General features: G+C 37.2%; 3 protein-coding genes across 15 annotated transcripts in view; 1 reads left to right on the top strand and 2 right to left on the bottom strand.

Annotated features, from left to right (window-relative positions):
* The window catches only part of BRCA2 (BRCA2 DNA repair associated), a 57405-nt gene extending 53632 nt beyond the window's left edge, over positions 1-3773 (bottom strand). Inside the window, exon 1 of one of the 4 annotated variants that reach the window (XR_009155529.1) lies at positions 3460-3773. The gene's annotated coding sequence lies outside the window, so the exon portion shown is untranslated. The remainder of the gene's footprint in view (positions 1-3459) is intronic. The other 3 variants (XM_058186625.1, XM_058186626.1, XM_058186624.1) reach the window with 3 other exon arrangements.
* A 651-nt stretch (positions 3774-4424) lies between these two features.
* Positions 4425-9749, top strand: ZAR1L (zygote arrest 1 like). 3 transcript variants are annotated; one of them, XM_058186630.1, is made up of 4 exons: positions 4425-6865; positions 7812-7904; positions 8422-8496; positions 9416-9749. In XM_058186630.1, exons 1-4 carry the CDS (start codon positions 6155-6157, stop codon positions 9557-9559), a joined length of 1023 nt encoding a protein of 340 aa, XP_058042613.1. In that variant the 5' UTR covers positions 4425-6154; the 3' UTR covers positions 9560-9749. The 3 variants fall into 3 exon arrangements, with proteins under 3 accessions (XP_058042613.1, XP_058042616.1, XP_058042614.1); XM_058186633.1 differs by lacking the exon at positions 7812-7904; XM_058186631.1 differs by lacking the exon at positions 8422-8496.
* Positions 9750-10709: 960 nt separating this feature from the next.
* The window catches only part of FRY (FRY microtubule binding protein), a 213542-nt gene continuing 199322 nt past the window's right edge, over positions 10710-24929 (bottom strand). For 5 of the 8 annotated variants that reach the window (XM_058186780.1, XM_058186781.1, XM_058186775.1 and 2 more), the window contains 4 exons: positions 20847-20864; positions 18673-18783; positions 14016-14218; positions 10710-13113 (listed from right to left, as the gene is read on the bottom strand). In XM_058186780.1, the coding sequence (XP_058042763.1) occupies positions 12855-13113; positions 14016-14218; positions 18673-18783; positions 20847-20864 (591 nt within the window). In that variant the 3' untranslated portion in view covers positions 10710-12854. Of the gene's footprint in view, positions 13114-14015; positions 14219-18672; positions 18784-20846; positions 20865-22050; positions 22204-24929 lie in introns of those variants that run through there. The other 3 variants (XM_058186776.1, XM_058186779.1, XM_058186782.1) reach the window with 2 other exon arrangements.

Below are 24929 nucleotides of genomic sequence, written 5' to 3'. Positions count from 1 at the left end.
TCATCTTTCAATATATCTTATAGTCCCTCAAATTTATAATCCCTCAAGTTTATATATCCATCATACATAATAATAAACACCCATCGTAATTTTCTAAACATTTACCCATTTTTTCCATACAACCCTTAACTAATTACATTTCTTATCCCCCCAAATCAATTTTCACCCAAAATAATTTAATTTTTAACAATTCCACCATATATAATCAAGTAATATTACTACAGTCATATATCCAACTTTTAAATTCAAACAGATACAAGCCATAACATTTATCACTATAAGTTGCTAAATATTTTAAACCCCTTTCATACTTAACTAATTCCACTTATTCTTCTGTTTTTATCATTCTATTCAAAAAATTTCAATTGTAATTTACCCTTTCCCATAAAAAAAGAATCTTTTGGGTTGAAATTGTTGCTTCTTAGCTCTTTGTTCTTTGGGTTTAATAACTGCTCGACTCAATCTTTGCACTTTTACATCCCCTGCTTTTTCCAATATTTCTTCCTCAACATTTACTATCCCATCTTTAAATTGTAATTGTTTTAACTCCTCCTCCCCCTTTTTTACCATCTCTACTTCTGTTATCATCTTAACTTCTGACAGTGGAGAACTTCCAACCTTTAATATATTATTATAAAAATCTCTTGCTACCAACCTGCCTTCCATTGAGGACCTGTATACTGCACGAATCAAGAAGAGGGCTGTGAAAATATTTACAGATCCCTCACATCCTGGACATAAACTGTTTCAACTCCTACCCTCAAAACGACGCTATAGAGCACTGCACACCAGAACAACTAGACACAAGAACAGTTTTTCCCCCGAAGGCCATCACTCTGCTAAACAAATAATTCCCTCAACACTGTCAAACTATTTACTAAATCTACACTACTATTAATCTTCTCATCATTCCCATCACCAATCTCTTTCCACTTATGACTGTATGACTGTAACTTTTGTTGCTTATCATTAAATGTTAAATTATACCCTATGACCATCATTTGTGTTGTAAATGTTAAATGTTGTACCTTGATGAAGATATTTTCTTTTATGTACACTGACAGCATATGCACCAAGACAAATTCCTTGTGTGTGCAACCACACTTGGCCAATAAATTCTATTCTATTCTATTCTATTCTATTCTATTCTATTCTATTTCCCCCTTTGCTATATTCTGACAAGCAAAGTCAATGGGAAGTCAGATTCACGTAACAACATTTTGACTAATTTAACAACTACTGTGATTCACTTAACAACTGTCGAAAGAAAGGTCATAACATGTGGGTAAACTCACTTAACAAATGTTTCATTTAGCAACAGAAATTTTGGGCTCAATTGTGGTTGTAAGTTGAGGTCTACCTGTGATATGGTTTAGGCCTTGATCACGAGAGTTTGCTATCTTAGATGGAACAATGAATTCTGAATTCTACTAGCAAATTCTACATGAAAATGTCAGGGTATATGTCTAGGAACTGAAACTCAACAACAACAACAAATATTTTTGGAATGACCAAGTCAAGATCTTGATATTAGGTATAGAAAAATGTTAAAGGAACTAAGCAAGCAGTTTGTGAGAGGAAGCCCACCAACATCCCTGAGTTAAAATCTGTTCTCTGAAGAGGAATGGGCTGAAATTTTTCAAACTTGTTTGCAAACTTGATCAACAGTTACTGGTAATGTTTAATGTGTTATTGCTGCCCAGAGGGCCCATAAATTACTAAATGCAAAGGTTTACATTTTTACACATACACATATGTAGGTCTGGAATTTTATCATGTTTTAGGTTTATATTTATGCAGAAACATTGAAAATTCAAAAGTATTCATAAATTTAGGAATTGCTGTAAATCCCAGCAGATTAAGACAAACTTTAAAAATAACAATTTATGAGAAACAACTTGGCTGTGACTTGTAACTGGAAATTTGTTAAGATTTTTACCTCAGCATTATTACTTTATAGGTATCTCAAGGCAGCAAACACACCCAATACCTCCTCTTCCTGTTTTCCCAACAGTAACAACCCTGTGAGGTGTGTTGGATTGAGTGTGTGACTGGCCCAAAGACCCCCAGGTGGCTTATGTGCCTAAGGCGGGACTAGAACTCAATTTCCTGGTTTCTAGGCTAGCACCTTAACCATCAAACCTGATATTGGAAATGGTGTAGCTAAAAGAAAACCAGAAAAAAGGACATTTTTAATGTCCAATTACATTGTGATGGAAGGATCTGTACTAGCTACATAGCCACTGAAACTTACAAAGTGTAAAAAAACAATGGCAATTGGCCAAAAAAATGAAAGTTGGAAAAATATTTCAAATATCAAAATGTTTTTGATGTATATTTGCTGATACTTGTATTCCAACCTAGATTACAAAAATCCCATTCTATAGAAACTTTGCATTTTCTGAAATCGGAATCTATGTTCCATCACTGTATTTCATCATTCCCTCTACAAAACTATTATGGAGAATGAAGCTGAAAGACAGCAAGTCTATCTCTCTCCCATCTCCACATCTGCTAACTAGGTTCTAAGACATAAGCCTGTACAAAACAGGGGGGGCTGAATCCAATTGGACAAATCTGCAAGCCTACTCAACAGCCTTTGCCTCTGTTTTTGCTGCTTTAATGTGCATTTCTTCCCAAAGCAGGAAATTAAACTTGAATGCCTATTTAGCTCATCACTCCTTTCATTGTTAAGCTGCCATCCTGATATACTTATCTGGAAGTAAATCCTTCTATTTACATAATATCTACAGTAAAAAAAATATCCAATGGGGCTTGCCACGACTACATAAGTTTTGCAGGACTAACTGGGCCCTAGTTTGATGAAATACCCCAATCAGCTTTGCTAACGCAACACACTAAGCACTATTTTTACTATACAGCCATAAATGTATTTTAGTTTAAGTCTGTATTTGACCTACAGAGCAGCTATGATCCAATATTTTCTATTTCTACACACTTAGTTGGGAATACTTAATTCATGTACTAATTTAATGTACTCTGAGTAGCAGGAAGAAGTATTAGGTATGTTCACCACCTTAACTATCCAGTATAGAGGAAATGAAAATATAATCATAATAATCTTTGGAGCTAGTTTGGTCTAGTGATTATGGCCTCAAGATAGAAACCTAGAAGCCTGCAAGTTTCAGCCCTTCCTTGAGCATGAAGCCAGCTGGCTGACCTTAAGCTGCTTCAGTCCTAGAAAGCAGGCAACAGCCTATCACTTTTAAACCATCTTGCCAAGAAAACTGCAGGGACTTGTCCAGACAAGAGTAAAAAAAAACCTGACTGGGAGCCACAGAAATCTTTATGTTCATCATCATACTTCAGAGCTGGCAACGACCAAATAAATTATCCAACGGGATGCACCGTCAGCGTCCCTTTCCCTCACACCGCACCATCCCAGACCTCAAGCCCTGCAAGAAAACCCGACCTGTCTTCCACTCACACACGTTTCACCTCAGTGCCTCTCTTCATGGGACAGCGAGTTTCTTCTGAGCTAAGAAGAACCTCAGAACAGCAACCCTGCGGAAATATAGTTGAGAGCAAAAAAATAAAAAAAAAATAAAACCAACGGATGAAGGAAGGTTTCTCGAGGCCGAGCGAAGAAGCGACGCCCACCCCCGGGACAGCTGGGCTCCAAGTCACCTCAGCCACAACTTCCTCTGAAAGACAAAAGAAGGCGCCAAAACGCAGCCAACGCATGCGCAGTTTCAGAAGGGAGAGGAAAGCAATCATTTCCTCACAGCTGAGCCAGTCTCATAATCCGGAGGTTTTTCGTACATACCGATCGCCCTACGAACGGAAATGAAATTGGTCTCCCGCTGGGAACGGTGCAGCCCAGCTCTTGCCTCCGTTTTTTCACTGGCAATGGCGTGAAGGCCGGAAACTAAGAGAAGAGCCAGAGGGTAGACTGTAATGGTTTAATCCTGCCGCACTCAAAGGATCATGGAACTTGTAGTTTTTTTTATAAAAAAGGATTGGCCCGTTCTAGCTGACGAGTTTAAGTAGGTTTATATGCAATACTTAAAAAGTATGCCACAAACCACGGGATTTTGATAGTTCAAAGACAGGCACATAGTTTCATTTTTCTCTCAGGAGCTGTTAAGATCCTTCCCCCCCACAAAAAACCCTGCAAATTATCCCACTGAAATATGTTCACTTCTTTTAGTTACCATACATTAGATACAACGAGAATCTGATCCTGAAAATCTCTTGTGACAAAAAAAGTTTACGTTTTACACAATTAACTGATTTGCTATTTATATTCTGCCTTTCTTCCAGGAGTTCAAGGAGACATAGAAAGCACTCCCTTCTCTAGTTTCTCCCCACATCCAGAGGATGCTTTTCCAAAAGGCAATTGAACTTTCTTGATTTTTTCTTAAAAGCATTTTGCTTCAGTTCTGAAGAAGCTTCTTGGATGAGAAGCCAAATGTTTTCAAGGGAAAACCCCCCAAGAAAGTCCAGTTGCCTTTTGGAAAAGCACCTTTGGAACAACTATGACCTGGATGATTGAAAATTTCTAGACACTCTGAAGTTGGTTATACTGTGCATGACTAATTCAAAGTCACTGGTATGCTTTTCGGCTTGAATCTGGATGAGTTTGCATATAAACACACACACATTTTTATGTTCATGTAACAAATTGGATTCTTACAGATTATGCTAAGACACAGTATGATTTTATTTTACATATTGTGTAGAGTCTGAAGCCATTACACATATTAAAACATTCTGCACCATAAACCTAGTTAATAAATTGCAACATTTAAGCTAAAACCAAACATCACATTAAGAGTTAGTGTATTGCATGAACAATGAGCCATTAAGTGGTTTATTCTGGGTTAGTACACTATATTAACATAGCAATTATGATTTCTTCAGTAAAATCAGGAGTTGGGACCTATATCTTCAACGTGGTGGCCTCCACAATATATATTTTTTAATTTGAATTTATATCCCGCCCTTCTCCGAAGACTCAGGGTGGCTTACATTGTGTTAAGCAATAGTCTCATCCATTTGTATATTATATACAAAGTCAACTTTTATTGCCCCCAACAATCTGGGTCCTCATTTTACCTACCTTATAAAGGATGGAAGGCTGAGTCAACCTTGGGCCTGGTGGGCCTTGAACTTGCAGTAATTGCAAGCAGCTGCATTAGTCTGTTGAGCCACCAGAGGCCCCTCTATGCTTCATCATTGTATGTTTTTAAAGCTTTTTTAAATTTATACAGTTAAATATAAAGTTAACATATTACTAAGCAATATGTCAATCATAAAATTCCACAAAGCCTTTTACAACATCCATATATCCCACAAAAAGTATTAAAAATAAAAATACACATGAAAGGAAACAAACCAATGCTACTTGAATTATGCTTAACTTGTTTAAAAGACTAACAGAACCATCCAGAGAGGTTAGTGCTAACCAATCTAGCCAGGTTGCTTTCTGACAAATGGGGGATTAGTTGTATTCAGACAAACAGAGGACCTTAGTTTTACTGCACTGAGTCAAATTGCCAGGATTCACAGAACATAATTAAATAATTTAATTCTATTGTTTGGATTTCCAAAGCACACTAACTCACATTTTGACCATGAGAACCAGTGCTGTTTGGATAACTAGGTTTGTAAAGAACAGGATGCTGTACTGCAACTGGGCCAATGTTAGATGTTTACTGGATTGCATCTCCAAAATTCAGTTGATATCAATGTACTCCTTTGGAGTAAATGTTTCCACTCCCTGATATTTTGGTACAACTGAATTTTCGGTAAAGTAACCCTTTATCTTCAAAAGATCTGCTGAATCCTGTTGTAGTTTCATCTTTCCGATTACAACCAACTCAATCCAAAACCTATCCGATCCATCATGAATGATTGGTTCTTGGTTGCAAACATTTAGCGGAAGCGCTTTATAAAGCGAACGCGTATTGTTGTTAGTGGGTCCAAACCTGTTAAAACTTCGCACAACTCCGGTGCGTAAATTTCCAGCGCACTTTACAAGCGACGTAGTCAGTGCAACTGTTCCTTCATTAAGAGGGTTTATTGCTTTTCGCCACTAGTTAATGAGCATCAGTTGCAACCGGCACTCCTGGGGCCGATAAAAGCGAAGGAGGCAGGAAGCCGCCACTTAAACCAAGCTCCCTGTCCCGGCATGGACCGCTTCGTTTATCCGCCTTATAGCGTTTATCAAAGTTATGGAACCAGCTTTACCCCAAGCCACAACGTGGCCTCGAGGCTACCGCCCAAGCAGAAGCAGCCGAGCTGGAAGCAAAGCAAGTGCAGCGGCATCTCTAATCCCTACCGAGGGATGCTCACGGCCCCCTCCGCGACTCCTCCGGTGCCTTCGCCGGATTATTTGGACACTTACAAGCGAGCGCAACTAAAGGCGCTGCTGTCTCACGTCAGCCCGGGCCTCACCCCGCGGCTCCGTAAAGCCAACACCAAAGAAGTGGGCGTTCAGGTGAACCCGCGGGCGGACGCCGCGGTGCAATGTTCGCTCGGATCCCGGCCGCTCCAGGCCGTCCGACCTCAAAGCCCCTCAGGCCGGCTCAGCCGGGAGCCGCCGCTCCCAGGCTTCTACTCGCCCGTGCTCGGTCGCCGCCTCTTCACCTTGCCCGAAGCGGCGGAGAAACCGAAGGCGCACCCTGAAGGGCCGGCTTCGTTTCAGTTCAACCAGGAGTCCGAGGAAAAGGGAACGTCCGTAGAGAAGGGGGAGGACGTTGCCGAAGAGAAGGCGGGAACGGAGGACGAGCTGCCGGGGCACGCCGTCGGATACTCTGCCCAGCAGCAGGTCGGACAAGGAGGCGAGGCTGAGGAAGGCGGGAGTCGCCTCGACGAAGAGGGCAGAAGAACCACCTTCCAGGTGAGCTGCGCGGTGATTTTCCGCAGACGCTGCACTCGGTTGGAAATCCCCCCCGGCCTCTGGCAGCCGCGCTTTGATGGAAGACAGAAGGGGAGTTTTTCAAAAAAAAGAACTTGGTGGTAGCTGGACCGTTGGCATACCTGGCTCAGCCCGACCTCTTTAGCGTCTTTAGGATGGGTTTACTTCAACTCGCAGAATTCCCCAGCCAGTTGGGAATGGAATTCTGTGAGTTAAAGCAGGGGTCTCCAACCTTTACTGGCTGAAGAATTCTGGGAGTTGAAGTCCACAACTCTTAAAGTTGCCAAGGTTGGAGACCCCTGCGTTTAAAGTAACTGAGGTTGAGAAACGCTGCACTAGTCCACAAGGCCTGACATTTAAACAAACCAGTCAACGTGTATGGCGAACGTGCGAATACAGCCAGGATATAATGTTTCTTTGTCACGTTTCTGCTGTCCTACCCTCCCCCCAACACAGGCATGGAGTTTAACAGTATATTCGAGAGGTGTTGGGGTTAAGGATTGTATAGAATCTGCTTAAATACAGACCCTTTTTTGTACTCCTGTGGTTGTGGGTTCACTTTTTTGAGTTCAGTACTTAGCCTTCTGTTAGTAGCCTTTCTCTCTGGGATAGTACTGTAATTGTGTGAGAACGCTGAATGAGAAATGGGTATAAAGTTCTTATGGATATATTTGGCTGTGGGAGTAGAACAAATCTGTATTTGGCCAGAAATAACTGTATCTTAATATTTGGACAATGCCTTTTTTTCATGCTTACAGAACAAAGGTAAATATATGGTGAATGGGATTATTTTTTTCCTCAAATTTCTGCATTTAAAAACTCTGCTTTTAAATGTTATTTTAGTTAATGAATTAAAGTAAAATTATGATTTAAGAATCTTGCAAAGCAAACTTAGTATTTACTGTTCATGAACAACTTTCCGTTGCAGTTCTTAGAACAGAAATATGGCTATTTCCATTGCAACGACTGTAAGACCAGATGGGAAAGTGCCTATGTATGGTGCATTTCTGGAACCAATAAGGTATGTTTAAGGGAACATTAGAAAAAATGCTTCTACTTATTAAGGTGTAAATTTCAGAAAAGGATTCAATGTCTGGACTGCCCATTAGAAAATGTAACTGTCTCAAACTTGCAGAATCTTTTTAGGCTTTAATTGAATGAGCGGTGCAAACTAAAGTGATGCTTTTGTGCAATGTAACTGTAGTGTTAACTGTAGTGTAAGTTAACTGTAGTGATGACCAACTGCAAATGCTGGAAGGCAGCATGTTACTGGTTCACGATTCATGATATTCTTGTTCACTTTTTCTTAACATCAGTTGTAGTTATATTTTGATACACAAACTTTTTTTTTTTTTTGCTTTAGATTAAATCCTGCCATGTTAATAGGAAATCATAAAATGAGCTGAATAAGAACTTTTAATGTCTGTTTGGCACAAAGAGTTTTGGTTCAGCTGTGTTTCAAAGTATAATTTTTTGATGCTACATTTTAAAGATCCTCTGAGGCTCTCCCCTCTCAAATGTACCATTTTCATTTTTAGGTATACTTTAAGCAGCTTTGTCGCAAGTGCCAAAAGAGCTTTAATCCCTATAAAGTAGAAGCAATTCAATGCCATGTAAGTAAGACTTGATATTCAGCAACTTCTATTAACACATTTTAAAAATTGGAGGCTTTTTTTTCTCTTTTGGCTTAAACTTGCAGTGCATTAAAGAACTATTTGAACCATAATATTGTAATAATATTGATACAATTCTCAGAGACAAATTGACTTCCCAAAGTTGTCTTCCTCTACCTCAACAAATAGCGGCAATAAATGTGGAATTTTGAAACGTCTTACAGAAAGGCTATCATTTTGCAGATTTTGGATACAATAGGCAGAATATTAGGTCAGACCACCCATGGAAATTGGAAGTTTGGTGCATCTGAACTATAAGGCACTTACATTTGTGGTAAATTATAACATTTGTATGTAATAACTTTTTGTCAAATTATACTGTTGGACTTAATAGATATTTGGGAAGAGTTAATGAATATCTGCTGTTCACCAATAAATATGGATAATTCAGATGCTTCATTTCTTTGTTCTTCAGGTGTCAAACTCATGTCATGTGATGCATCATGACTTCCCCCCTTTTGCTAAAACCAGTGGGTGTGGCCAGTGTGTGATGCATGTGGCCCACAGGCTGTGAGTTTGACACCCCGGTTCTTAATAACCAAAACTAACCTGAAGAATTGGATAGAGAACGTCAGAGGATGGTTGTTACTATAGGTTTCGGCCATTTTTAAAACTTTCCTTAATTCTGGTTCAACATGGGTGTAGGGTGCTTATCCTTTTGAAAGCATATCTTTGTTTAATGTTACTTGGCATCTGTGGCACATTTGTGCAATAGGATTAACTTGTATCTTAGTTAATAAAATATTTTAAATCTTTTATAGTTCAAAATTTCTAGAAGATCACTAAGTATAATCACAAGAAAAATAAACTTTGGAATAGGTTTTGATTTCTTCTACTAATTCAAGTTTGTTATCCTAAGATCTGTTCAAAGACTCGTTGCTCCTGTCCCCAGAAAAAAAGGCACATTGACCTCAAGAGACCCCATCGGCAAGAGCTATGTGGCCGCTGTAAAGGCAAAAGATTATCTTGCGACAACACCTACAGCTTCAAATACATTGTTTGATCTGTGCAGTTTGTGTGCTGAGGTTGCATTTAGCTATGCACTTTGTTTCATAATATGGATTTGACTTTAGGATTCTGACCTGGCAATGGATAATGGACTAAAGATGTTTGTAATGCTAAGATATATTTGTAATTTATCACTGTACTGCCTAATTAATAAAACTTAAATTCTAATGAAATTGTATTTCCCTTGATGAGCATTAAAAAGAGATGGGAGAGCTGACATGCTTAACTAGAAAAAAGTGGAAAACTTAGAGGGATGTTACATGCCAGAGGAAATCTTGCAAACAATACTATATTCCTGCAATCTTTTTGTAGAAACAGTGATAGTGTCAGGATTCTCAATATAATTGAACATATTGAAGTTTGTTGAAGATTGAGCAATATACTTTCATGTCTACTATGGCATTCTATAAAGACACATGAAAGTAAGTCTTAAATCACTGAAGGAAAATGGAACATGTAATAGATTTATATGATGGGGTAACAATCATTAAATGGAATAATAAGCACCGTAGATTTCCTGAATTATCAATTGGCCTGTCTGTCTTGTTAAAAAAATACCTGAGCACATTTATAGTTAAGTTTACTTCGGTATTTTGTATTAATGTAAGACAACAACAGATTGCTAATGAACTGCTACTTTGAATTTTGTGGCACATGTTAAACTATTAACATGTTAATATGTTAGCACTTTTATCCTAGGAGGGACATTACTCTCAAAATATGCAATTTCAAGCCAATGTAAAACAGGAAGAATTTGATAAGATTTAGACACTCTTCTTAAGCAATTGAGATTTTCATATCTATTTCATATAGTGATACAAAAAAAAAAAGAGTAACCTGAGTAGTTGCATGTGTAATGAGTTTGCCCCAATTTCGGTTGGATTTTAGCAAGGAGATGTGGAAATAGATGGTTAAATGAAGCTTCCATCTTATTTTCAGTGGTTTTTGGATGATAAAAATAGCAAAATTATACTGAAAACAACCCATGTTCTGAAGTTGCAAACACAGTTCAATTAAGCATGATTACGATAGTTCTTAGATATACGTAGATGTGCGTAGGTTGACATTTCATTTTAGAAAATGATGGTTTAAGCCTGTGCTATACAAGAGCTGGTAAGTAGCACAATGAAGAAGAAACATGAACTTTGATTATATTAGGTTTACTAACACTCAGAAACATCTGTTAATCTCTTACAAAGCATTCCTCTAAAGAGAATAGTAACTAAGGGAGTAGGGCAGCACTCAAGTCACACAGTGAAAGAGGCACTTCATGTTAGCTTTCATGAGGGTTAGCTGACACGGACTTGCCACACAAGATTATAAGCAATAAAAATAATTTTATATCCCATTAATACTCCCCAAATTCATATGATTATGGTAGTAGGCCTTAATCATTAAGCATAAAGCTAGTCTCTCTTCCAACTCAATAGGGAAAAAGAAACCAAGATATATACCTAGCAAATGACATGTTGATTTTATACTCTGAATTGAATCCCTGTTTGAATCATTTTTAGGAAACAAAATTTTAAATTGGCTTCTATAATAAAGGCGGCATAATCCAACAGGAAGAGGTTCACACCTATAGAGCCCATCTGCTCAATCGTGGTGTTACAGAATAAGTACACTTACATTTTGCATAACATAATATATTTCTTACAGCTTGATTTTTCCATTACAATTCAAACTAATACTTGCTTCTCTTAAATATGCTCAGATTAATGTTTTGAGGAAGGGAGAACAGAGAAGTCTATCAATTTTCATATATTTGCAGAAGCCCTTTCAGCCTGGTTCCTTTCCCACTTGTTTGGACTGTAAATCCCAGAATATTCTCTAGTTAGAAATTCTGGTGTTAGTGGTCCCAACATCTCTGGAAGACGCCAGATTGACAAAGCTTAGCTAGAGAGAGCGGGTTGAGCAAGAATACATTAAATTTAAGGGACTTTGTTCAATTTATATCAATTTGTGCAGGTTAATGTTTGGATGCATAGTGAGCACATAAAAGTTGGACTAATTTACATGTTGATTCAAGCCCAACTGCAAAAGAACCTGATTTCAAAATATTCTTATAGAATTGTTTCCATATATATTATAGCATAAACTCATTACAATTTAGTACATGTACACGCTAATGTGTATGTATATAGATGTTTGCATGTATGTACACATACACATATATAGTCTTTTATACTTGAGATCTGTAATGATCAAAATATTAAAAGAAAATTCACAAAAACCTTTAAATGTATTTACAGGGTGAATAGCGACACACACAATGTTGGAATAAAAGTGTCTCAAATGTGCAAATAACTTACATGCACTTATTTTAACTCTTTACAGCAGTAAGTGCAAAAAAAAATATGCCAGAAAACAAGAACATATATTACTAATAAGCAACCCCCCACTTGAAAATAGAAAGTAAATCTGATTTGTACTTAATGATTTCAGTGTTAAAATCCAAATGTACATTAAAATTAAAAGATGCATGTACCAGTTCAAAAGAACTTAAATCAGACGTGATATTTTTCTACAAAATGACAACTTATGCCAGACCAGCATTCTTAATATAAATATACATAAAAGCAACTCTCTAGTAAAAAGCAGCCAAAATCTTTTTTTAAAAAAATCTTTGTCCATTCATAGGTACTTGGGTCTTAATAACAGACCTCTTGAAATAGGATTTAGTACCTTCCAAGACAGTAGCCTAGCAACATCAACAAATGTATTCATAGCAGCTTATTTTTTCTCTATTTAGAAGATACAGTAATCATATTTAAATACAGTGCACATTTGTAGTCCTTTACAACAACTTTCATATACAGAGGCTCTCAGCTTTCACAGTGACAGTCTTTCAGTATCCTGTCGCTAGCTTCATTCTGCCTGTTTTTAATAACTTGGTCAAAGGAATAAATGTACAAAACTAAAAAAAAAATCCTCAAGTGAAGGAGAGATTGCACTTTTGATATCTAAAACTATTTTCTAGAAAGGAAGTCTTGCTCAGTGTAGTAGTCTTTGGTATGTAAGGAAGTCACTTCTTCAGTAGTGAATTGCAGTTGCCCTGTGAAAGTCATTTGGGTGTGTAGTTCAGAATAAAGGATTTGATGCTACCTTTGTCCTTATATTATGACTGCACTCTGAAAACACTGCCCAACTTTTCTTGGAAAATATTGTAAAAGTAACAACATTGAGTATGACTTGACCAACTCTTTCTAAAGCTGAAAATGCACTGAACCATCTCATCCCAGCATGGAAGCAATCCCAGCCTGAAAGAGGTAGGGGGCACCAAACTTTTGTCAGAGACTCGTGCCAGAAACACTGGAATCGGGAAGAAAAGAATTGATCACTCGGTAGCTTTGAGCTCGCCGGATCATGTCCCGGATTTCTATGTTCAGCTCCATTAGTTTCGTACAGATTTCAGTCAGGCTTTGGTTAGAGCCTACCAATGCATAAGTGCCAGATTGCCCTAGTGTTTGGTGCCGGAAGTAAATATTCAGTAGAGTCTGGACTTCATCATCCGAACTGCTTCCAAAAATGTCATTCGGCCACAAATTCCTGCAATGAAACAAAAGCACAGGATATGCTACTGAAATGCTGTTTAATGCAAATGAAATCTCATTTCTTTATTTCTGTGGCTACACATGTAAAAAGGTAAAAAACAGTGTTACAGATATCACAAAATGAAGGGAAAAAGCCTTCAAGTGCAAAGGTATTAATTACAATATGCACTGCAATGCATTTAAGAAGATTCCTCTTTAAGGTTTGTCTCTCTCTTTTGAAGAAAGAGAAGGAAGCTACATTATCAGCTAGCAAAGTAACTTTAAAACTCCTGGCTCTTTGTATTAAGCAGGTTCTCTTTTTTATTTGCTTGAACCCATTGGGTTTTACAAGATAATGTTTCTGACAAAGCAAACAGATATGCTGGGTTGTTTTTTTGTTTTTGCTTTTGTTGCTATCTCATGCATATATTCCATGCAAAAGAAGCTTGAAAAGCAAGCCATAGATCAGGGGTCTCCAACCTTGGTCCCTTTAAGACTTGTGGACTTCAACTCCCAGAGTCCCTCAGCCAGCAAAGCTGGACAAAAACAGTATGTTCACCACTAAGTTGGCATAACATACAAGAACTTAGTTCCTTTCAATATACAAAACTTAATTTGCGATCAAGACAGGGTTTTTTTCCCATTTCAATACAGAACCTTCATTTCTCTAAGCGAGGGAAACTGATAATAGATTGCGTTCCAAAATTATAACATTTTTAAAAAATATATAGAGATACCTGATGAATTTTTAATTATTTCTCATTTATTAGATTGAAATGAGTCCCTTAAATCTGGATCCATCTGTATAAATTCAGCAATAATATTCAGTATTATTCAGTAAAAACATACAGTATTTGATAGCTGCTCTTCAGAGGAAATAGGGAAATATAATACATTAGTCATCTAATTCCAATGTACCTGCATTCTCTTATTTGGTGTAGAGCTTTTCCAAGTTCATTGTTTTTCAGACACTCTAGCATAAATTGAATAGCTATTTCTGTAGAAGTGAACATGGGTTCAGAGGTATCACTTTCTATAATCGATGGATCAAGTGCAATGGCAGCACTAGCTTCCTTAAGGTTTTTCTTTAATTCACTCAGTTCTCGTGACATATTTAGCAGCTGTGGAAGAAAAAAAAACTTTGTATGTTGTGAACATACAAAACAAAAATTTTCACCAACATACGTTTTCCCCTCCCATATAAAAGATGCAAAATTCAAGGACAGATGAATTATTTAAGTTAGGAGGAACAATATCCATATGAAAATTAATTTAAGAATATACATTGAAATATATATTTGGTACATCTTGTCTTGATTTTAAAACCAGGGGAGGAATATAGGGTGTTTTACAAATTAAAGACTATCATAAACTCATTGCTTTTTAAAAAATGTAATAGATATTAATTAAAATAAAATTTTATTTACTGTATTAAACTCAATCAAATCTTTGGATATGAACCCAACTTTATGGATTTATTAAGAAGATTTTTTTAGCCAGAATAAAATGCTCTAAGCATTTAATCATGCATTTCAACCCCACCGTTGTAAAATAAGATTTCTATCTTCCACTTCAACTCCACTGTTCTAAAATAAGATTTATTTTACTTCATGCTATCTTATTTCTTTTTAGCCTGTCCAGACTACAGAGTCTACTTCTTTTATGCTACATTTGCCCAGTTTACAAGATGCATGATAATGACAAGGGTTTTGTTCCTCACCTGACCTGTTGCAGACCCTTACACTGTGTAATGTTATTGTTTGGGGGCTGTGAGAAAATGACTAACTCAAGCTTATCCAATTGGTTTTCATGCCTGAGAAAGAATTAGAACCTGCAGCTCCTTGATTCTTAGTCTAACATCTTAACCACTAAACTACACTGTCTTTCAACTGCATGTTTGTATTTTGTGAGACTGGAATAAATGGGTTGTGAATCACATTAAACATGGTATGCCTTTCAACTGACTACCTAAAGTCAGAGTAAAAGGCATTCTTTTTCAGTGGTTCTGCTTCTACTTCTGGGAGTGGCTTCAAGGGGTGGACTCTGCTTAGCTCCATGACTTCTGGATCATGAATCTCAGATTACACAGTATTGTTACCCTTGTATTTTTAACCTTATTTATATAGCCTACTCTATAAATTGAGATGGGGAAAACTGTATCAATAATTTTAAAAAATCTGAAAGATCTCATGAGATGAAGTTGTTAAAGGACATCAAACTTCTTTCTCTTCTTTTTAGAATCAGGTGGGATACCACAGGTTTTGGCTTTACGACTTCATGAAAGCCAATAATTAACAAATATGTTATTGTAGACTGAAGCTTACGGCTGTAATGATATATCAGTTGGGTCCACTGATACCAGTACTATTAAATTTAAAAGGCTGTATTGAGATGATTTCCAATTTAAACATCAATTCCTTGATGGTTGAAGTCAAGGCACTTCATCAGCAATTCTAACCTGCAGGTTACATTTTACACTTCTAGATGGCTAGGTTCTGCTTCATTTTGGACAAAAATAGGGCAAGAATACTAATTCCAAGGAACAAAATACTATTATTCTGTAATGAAATACCATTTCATAATTCCATGATTAGTGTTGGATTATAACTTGAAGAATAAATATATAGCATTTAGATGAGCTATGCTTTTTAAAAACCATGCCACAAGCCTATTTAAGAGTAGCCCCACTATATGCTACATGTAGCTTACTGTAATACTATAGTTTCAGTATTAAAATTATTATTTTTATTATTATTATTATTTATTAGATTTTTATACCGCCCTTCTCCCGAAGGACTCAGGGCGGTTTACAGCCAGAATAAAAACAATAACAATGTACGATTAAAACAAAATTTAAAAACTTATTATATAATTGGCCGAATTTTAAAAACATGTAAAATCTAAAACCCCTTAAAATTCATCTAAAAATTTAGAATTTAAAAAATTTAAAATTTAAGCCAGCCCCGCACAAGTAAATAAATACGTTTTCAACTCGCGGCAAAAAGTCCGAAGGTCAATTGGCGCAAGCCAGGGGGAAGTTCGTTCCAGAGGGTAGGAGCCCCCACAGAGAAGGATCTTCCCCTGGGGGCCGCCAGCCGACATTGCTTGGCGGACGGCACCCTAAGAAGTCCCTCTCTGTGTGAGCATACGGGTCGGTAGGAGGCGTGAGGTAACAGTAGGCGGTCCCGTAAGTACCCAGGCCCTAAGCCATGGAGCGCTTTAAAGGTAGTGACCAAAACCTTAAAGTGCACCCGAAAGACCACAGGCAGCCAGTGCAGCCTGCGCAGGAGTGGTGTTACATGGGAGCCGCGTGCGGCTCCCTCTATCAGCCGCGCAGCTGCATTCTGAACTAACTGAAGCCACCAAGTGCACTTCAAGGGGAGCCCCATGTAGAGAGCATTGCAATAATCCAAGCGAGAGGTAACAAGAGCATGAGTGACCGTGCATAAGGCATCCCGATCAAGGAAGGGGCGGAACTGGCGAACCAGGCGAACCTGGTGAAAAGCTCTCCTGGAGACGGCTGTCAAATGATCTTCAAACGACAGCCGTCCATTCAGGAGAACACCCAAGTTGCACACCCTTTCCATTGGGGCCAATGATTCGCCCCTAACAGTCAGCTGCGGCTGCAGCTGACTGTATCGGGGTGCCGGCATCCACAGCCACTACGTCTTGGAGGGATTGAGCTTGAGCCTGTTTCTCCTCATCCAGACCCGTACAGCTTCCAAGCACCAGGACAGCACTTCAACAGCTTCGTTGGGGTGGCCCGGGGTGGAGAAGTACAGCTGCGTGTCATCAGCGTACAGTTGGTATCTCACCCCAAAGCCACTGATGATTTCACCCAGTGGCTTCATATAGATGTTGAACAGGAGAGGCGAGAGAATCGACTCCTGTGGCACCCCACAAGTAAGGCGCCTCGCGGTTGACCTCTGCCCCCCTGTCAACACCGTCTGCGACCGGTCAGAGAGATAGGAGGAGAACCACCGGTAAACGGTGCCTCCCACTCCCAGACCCTCCAACCGGTGCAGCAAGATACCATGGTCGATGGTATCAAAAGCCGCTGAGAGATCTAATAGGACCAGGGCAGAGGAACAACCCCTGTCTCTGTCCCTCCAGAGATCATCCACCAACGCAACCAAAGCTGTCTCCGTGCTATATCCGGGTCAGAAGCCGGACTGGAACGGGTCTAGATAGACAGCTTCATCCAGGTATTGGGGTAGCTGCCATGCCACCACACTCTCTACAACCTTCGCAACAAAGCGAAGGTTGGAGACCGGATGATAATTACCTAAAATAGCTGGGTCCAGGGAAGGCTTCTTGAGGAGGGGTTTCACTACAGCCTCTTTCAAGGCGGCAGGGAAAACTCCTTCCAACAAGGAAGCATTAATAATCCCCCGGAGGCAGCCTCGTGTCACCTCCTGTGTGGCCAGCACCAGCCAGGAAGGGCACGGGTCCAGTAAACATGTGGTGGCGTGCAGCCTACCCAACAACTTGTCCACGTCCTCGAGAGCCACAGGGTCAAACTCATCCCAAACAATCTCGACAAGACGCGACTCCGCCCTCTCACTTGGATCATCCCAATTTTGGTCCAAACCATCCCGGAGCTGAATGATTTTATCGTATAGATAATCACTAAACTCCTCAGCACGTCCCTGTAAAGGGTCATCCCGCACCTCCTGATGAAGGAGAGAACGGGTCACCCGAAACAGGGCGGCTGGGCGGTTATCTGCCGACGCAATGAGGGTGGAAACGTAAGAACGCTTCGCCTCCCTCAATGCCACTAGGTAGGTCTTAGAATAAGACCTAACTAGTGTCCGGTCAGCTTCGGAACGGCTGGACCTCCAGGTACTCTCTAGGCGTCTTCTCCGCTGTTTCATCTCCCTCAACCCCTCGGAGAACCAAGGGGCCGGTTGAGATCTGCGCCGGGTCAGAGGCCGCAAAGGTACGACACTTATTAGGGTAGGGAAGTCTTTCCTCAGCCATGAAATTCAACGGAAGGATATTACATTAATCGCTTTTTGCCAATACTTTATTCAACATTCCTGTGGGGAAAAATGGGGTGTAGAGAATGATGTGCATACCAACTTTAATTCTCTCTCTGAATAAAGGAGAAGCAAAACGTATATGTAATGAAATATCGAAATGTTTTCTTAAAATGACACATTTTCATAAAATCAACAAAATGTTCTAAAGTTTTTTATATTTATAATTTTAAAAGAGAGTGCTTAACACATAATCTGCAGACCATAATATGTTCAGGGCCCAATAAAAATATAGGAGTGTGATTGGCACCAGAGTTTTCCCGTAATTCTGTAATAGGAAATGTGGGGATAACTTCTAGTATAGGCATTACACAGTTAAAAAACTGGGAGGGGGGGTGGACAGAGGAAAAAGAATACTTAATTCCACTCCTATTCACTTTTCATAATTATTCTTCCATTATGATTCTTGTCCACCAAAATTTAAATGTTCAGTACCGATCTCTTAAAATTCACCTGATCTGGTGAAAGAAATAAACATTAATCAGAAGAATACAGCAATTACTCCAGGAAAAGATGCTTCTTTTCTTGCTACATACCTCTGGCATTGTACTAACTTCATGCACTTGTCCGATGAGTTTACAGTATGACTGAAAAAGTAACAATAACTGGAAGTGCAGCTTATATAATCTTTGACACAATTCCAATTGCTAAAAAAAAACAATAGTAGACGAGAGAGTTATTATTAAAAGGTGACAGCTTGGATTTTTCCATAATATGCTTTGCAACAGAAACTAAAAATCAGGAGTTACAAAACAATATGAAGCTATTATGAGTATCTTATGCTGTTTCTACATCATTTGTTTTAATGTCTTTAGGTTGATGATGAGTTAGAGCAGCAGAGCTGCTAAAATATAAGCCTCTATATCAGTTATCCCTGATATAATTTTTTCCACTGCCATGAACACAGTTGCAAGCCATTCTTTCTTACTCCCAAGCAAAATGGAGTTAGTAATGATGATCTATCTTGTAGGACTTGAAATGCTGAGTCTTACTAAACTCTGTGATGCAGAATCTCCTCTTACATCATTTCTTTTTATTAAGCTAACATTACCAGAATGACTTTAACATTTCATCTATTTTATCTGAATGCAGTGTGCATTACTTCTACAAGTTAATTGTGACATGAAATGTAAGAACCAGCAAGTTGTGCTTTTACTTCAAGTAGTATCAGAAACTACATTCTGGGATCGTACACTGTAATTTATTGTGATAGGAAACAGATTAATGCCTCTATATTCTCTCTTTTCCTCTCCTATATGGCCATGAGAAGAAATTTCAAAGCCTTTTCTTCCGTTTTTATTAATTTGATTTTACTGTTTTGTCTTCTATCAAAATATTGTGGCTAATCTTATCTATGTTTTGTTAAAACAACAGAATTTCAAAGCATGGGTTATGAAACTGGGTTATTCTTATGAAAAAAAAATATAGTTTAGACATAATTGTTAAAGGGTGAAATATTAAGTTTCCCAGGGCAGAGCTCATAGTTGATTTCATTGCAAAACACATGGCTCATTGTGAAATGGCACAATGGATTCTGGGATTGTAATTCATTCATATTTTCATGGAATGACTGACCCTTTGAATAAATAAATAAATTATGGACTCAGATATTGAGAATAGGTAAATAGTTTTTATGGGAATTCTTGCTTAAATTGAGCCAGATAAATTAAAATTAAAAGATTTATTCTAAACTATATTTATTACATGGTTTACTTATGTTCATGGTAATTCCCTAACTTTAAGAATTATAGCAGCTGTTCCTTAAATTTTTCATTTATCTAGAGCATTTTATTTTCATTGAAAGCCTTCAAGATCATCACATAAACCAAAAACATGAAACTGTGGAACTGTAATATTATATTAGAATTATTACTGTTATTGTTTCACTAACATTCTCTCTTGAAATCTTACAAACTTGATGAAAAAAAAGCTAAATCTTGTGAGAATTAGATGCTATTGTAGGATCTGGACCCAATTTTATTTTGGTGTCCACTCGAAGAAGTACTTATACTACCTTAATAGGTTAAAGTAATAGGTTTATCTGCAGACTACAGATTCAGAATTATTGTCCTATAGCTTTTGTACGTGACTGCAAATGACTACTGTAAATTCTGAAAGTCAGTTACTTAATGTCATATCAATCCATGCGGTTGTAGATTATCATTTGTTTCAAGATGATAAGTCATATAGTAGCCACTTAAAAGCAGTTGAATTCCGCTTTTGCATCATGAACATAAGTAGTGAATTTGTAATTGATAACTAGATATCCGGTCCTCGAGAGAAATGACCAATTAAGGCTACAAATAACAGTCCTCTCATATGAAATAATAATGTAGCTAGCTTGCTGCAGTGATGGCTGATGAGATCAGGAAACAAGTCACTTTCTTTAATAAAGTATTCTATTTGATTTATTCAGAAGAGAAGCAACCGACTGCCCTGATAATTAAAGAAGGTTAATATACCTTCAAATAAAATCCATATAAAAACTGGAGTTAAGTGTGACATGGTCAGAATTTATAAACAAAGAAAGCTCCATTCAAGGAACCTGGGAAACTGTATAGTAAAATAAAATAAAAACAAATGATTTAATAACAATGATTGTACACTGAATAAATAAGAAAGTGAAAAGGGAGAAACATGCTAAGAGTTAAAACAGTGTATTAGTCCATATTTTAATGGACAAAGAATATGAAAAGAATGTTTAACTTACTGCAAGAGATTCCATTTGCTACACAGCAAGCATGGCACAGGAAAAAGGAAAGGAAAGAAAGGAAAGTGTCAGTGTAATGCATGCAACTGGAAAAGCACAGCCATTCCTACTACTCTCTTACTACAATTAGCAGAGTTTATTTTGAGTTGCTAAAGTGATTCAGGATGTATCAACATGCATGGCTCAGAAATCTTAATCATAATTGTAAAATCAATAGTTGCAATATAGACCAGATCGATCTGAAAGGAAAAAAAAATCAAATCTCATAATAAGATAGTATGTATTAGAATTGGCCAAATAATATATACTAGCTTGTGATTTCCAAAATCTTCACCAGCAAGATGCAACAGACTAGAAGGAAAAGGTTACAAAAACAGGACATAATGTTGGAATTATGAAGTCTATGTTTTCATAATCTTAAAATTTCCATTTTAAGAAATTTTAAAAAGCTGTGGATGCAAATTGATTAGGCTCTTTTAATATCATGCAGGTTTCAAACAATATTTAGGCGGGTTGTGGTAAGCAAACATATAAGGTAAGCAGGATTATCCCATTTTTTAAATTGGAGGTCGGGTCCAAGTTATTTGCAGGATATTCACTGTCATATTTTAACAGCATGCTTTGCCACCTACTTATTACAGTTTAGGAGGAGATGTTTTTAGAATTTTTTTTTTAAAAAGATGGTGATTATGATTTTTTAAAAATACGTTTTCTGTATGTTGTAATCCGTTTGGAGCAATGACAGAATAAATATGCAGCATATATCTTTCTAAAAAGAAAATAAAAACAAATAAAATAATATGATTCATTTTTTTAAAATACCACCCCTACCTCAACCTCTTCTATATTGTGCTTAAAAGGTTCTGTGAATCTCTAAAGTTTATGTACAATTTTGTAGTTGCTGATTCTGATAAAAAGCCTCACGTGCACTGTAGATGTTAACGTATTTCTGAAAGCCATTTGTAAATTAAACTGTCATTTTTAGTATATTGATAACTTTAAAATATAACATAAGATCATGTATAGGAATATTTTCTTAGGCTAGCTGAAAAATTAAATTGCCCATAGCATTCAAACTGCTGACAAAACTATCTATATTTGCACTAGAACATGTTATATCCAACCCGAATATGAAAGATTATGGTTCTGTGAATCATGAACCTATATAATATTTCTTTTTCCTAATAAAAATAGCACCAGTCACCTATTTCAAGAAAGCTCTTTCTCAAACATCTGTTCAGCTGTCAATAAGGAATACAGTATGTGGGAACAATTTACTCTGGGACCATCTCTCCTAGATCAGTGACTCTACTCTCCAACGTCATATTGACCATCACATAGGACCGGTGCTCTATCACTGTAAGAAATGGAGAAAGAAAGTGCCCTACAAAGCAAACATTTCTGAAGCTTTGTAGAAAAAAACTAAGGAAATGAAAGATGATTGCTCCGCCAATGATCTCCTACTTCTGTGATTTTCTCTTGCTATATATGGACTTCATTTTTGGAAAAAAAATCATAATTAATTTGCCATGGAAACTAATGTTAAGAAATGCAGCATTTATACCTATACAATCTACCTAAAACTGAAGATATATTTTAACATAACATAACATCAGAGTTGGAAGGGACCTTGGAGGCCTTCTAAAATAACATTAAAATGTCATTTTTATTATTAGATTTTATCTCTCTTTTTCATATATGACTAAGGCAATGAACTTACCTAATTATTATGACTATAATAGCTATTACTTTTACTAATATTATACTAAATTATGATGATGACACTTGTACCTCCAGAAGTAGTCAAAAACTCTTTATTTTTCATTGTCATTAGTACACTATTTTTAAAATATAATACATAATTCTACCACTGCTTACATCCTTCACTGGATAAAAACAATGCATTTTTGGCATTTAAATGGTTTGTCTTAGCAGTTATCTCCATTTGCACCACATATGGGTAACCCTTGACTTATAACTATTAATTCTGCAGCCATTTGAAGTTACAAGGGCGCTGAAAAAAGTGACTTATGACCGTTTTTCACAATTACAACTGTTTCAGTATTCCTTGGTCATGTGATCAAAATTCAGATGCTTGGCAACTCACACGTATTTAAGACGGTTGTTGTATCCTGAGGTCATGTGCTCACCTTTGCATCTTCTGACAAGCAAAGTCAATGGGAAAACCAGATTCACTTAATGACCATGCACCTTAACAACTGCAGTGGTTCACTTAACAACTGTAACTTGTAAAATGGGTCAAAACTCAATTAACAACTATTTGCTTTGCAACGAAAATTTTGGGCTCAATTGTGGTTGTAAGTCAAGGACTACCTGTATAAATTTGTGTTAAATCTCATACCTTCAAGGTTTGACTATTTTTCCTTACTTAGTCTTTTCTTTATGGCCACCCTGCTTCCCTAGCCACAATGAAACCAATGCTGTTTGCTGTACAGCATGAAAAAATGAATAAAATAGTAACATTGATTTTAAATTACTCAGCAGTATCCTGAAATATCCTAATACTACATATTTGAAAGTTGCCTTGCTGTACAATATTATACAAAGGCAGAGCTAAGCATCAGAAAGTTGTTAGCTGTAATCTACAACAGAAAGTTATTGGTGATCCTAATCAACTTAATATAGGAAACACTGCAGTTTTAAGCATTTATTGCCTTAGTTGATACATATAAAAGTCTTTCCTGTAAAATGCCATTTAACTAGTTCCGTCTGGTTTGGTGAACTAAATATGAAGTCAGATAGAAAGGGATGTGAGATCTGACAGATTTTTGTCAGAGTTTTTCTTATAGCCAATATCCCAACTTTCTGCATGACTTGAGGTACCCTCTGAATACTTAATTCAACTAATATAAAAAGAATAATCATTGAATTACTCAATGTAAATGAATAAGCATATTCTAATGATGTAATCTTGTGTCCACAGGGAACACAAAATATGGCCCTGGAAGGTTGCTTTGGTCTGTGAATTAAAATATATTGTCATTTGGATGGAAAAAGGCAGGAGAAATTAAGTTTTAAGTACTTTAGATAGATTTGGTTAGTTTCAAAAAATGCCTAATTTGTGGCAAATGAACTTGGTGACTGCCAGGCCAAAAAAAGCTTATGGCATGCCAAGACAAACCAATAGATTATTAATAAATGCTTTTTCACTAAAATAATTATCACTGGCTAAATCCTATGAGGGTTGGAAACTACAATCTCATTATCACAGAAACGTAGACATGCCTATAGAAAGTTAAAGCTGAACATTCTCTAATTCCAGATACAAAAATAAGGACAAAGGTTTACTTTCTCTTGTTATTATTTTATGCATATGGCCAAAAACTGTGGGAGGCAAGCCAATGGAAAGAGAGAAAACTGATTATGTGGGAAAGTAAAAACAAATAGTTTTAGCACTGACTAAACCAATAACACAGTTACATTATGACAGAAGGGAAGTTGAAAGAGTAATATGCAAATAAATCAAGAAAGCAAAAGCTATCACAATCTTCAAAACTTTACAGGGGAAAAAATACATTCAAGCTACATGTTGATATTTGTAACATTATGTGCAATCTCCAGATCCTGGGAATAAGTTATTTTTTTCAGTTATGGCAGATATGCTGCTTTCATTCATAATTCTTCCTGATTCTATTGTTTCAAAAAAGTTGAAGTGAAATTAATCTCCAAGCCCTTTGCAAAGCAACTGTTCTGTGTTGACCAGGAGTGCAGTAGGTCATAAGTACTGCTTTGCTTTCCATACCTTGTAAAGAAATACATAAATGCAGAATATATTGTTCAGCCCTTGACTCTGAACATGGTATGGCCAGTGTATTATTCAGCACTGGATTCACACCAAGACATTGATTTATTCCTTGAGCTTCTTAAACAGGAACATATTAATAGGCCAGAAGAAAAGAGGATGTTATGTCCTATTCCAAGTGGAACAAGTCAAAGTAACTGATTTGCATCATAAAATCACAAGATTGGACAGGATCTTCGTACACTAGATATGACAGGAATGATGAAATCCTTTATTCATATCTACTTATGTGATAAGTCAGCAGGCATGATCAAATAGGA

This window comes from Ahaetulla prasina, chromosome 5 (assembly GCF_028640845.1).
Source record: "Ahaetulla prasina isolate Xishuangbanna chromosome 5, ASM2864084v1, whole genome shotgun sequence".
NCBI lineage: Eukaryota > Metazoa > Chordata > Lepidosauria > Squamata > Colubridae > Ahaetulla > Ahaetulla prasina.
This window is presented reverse-complemented; position numbering and strand designations above follow the sequence as displayed.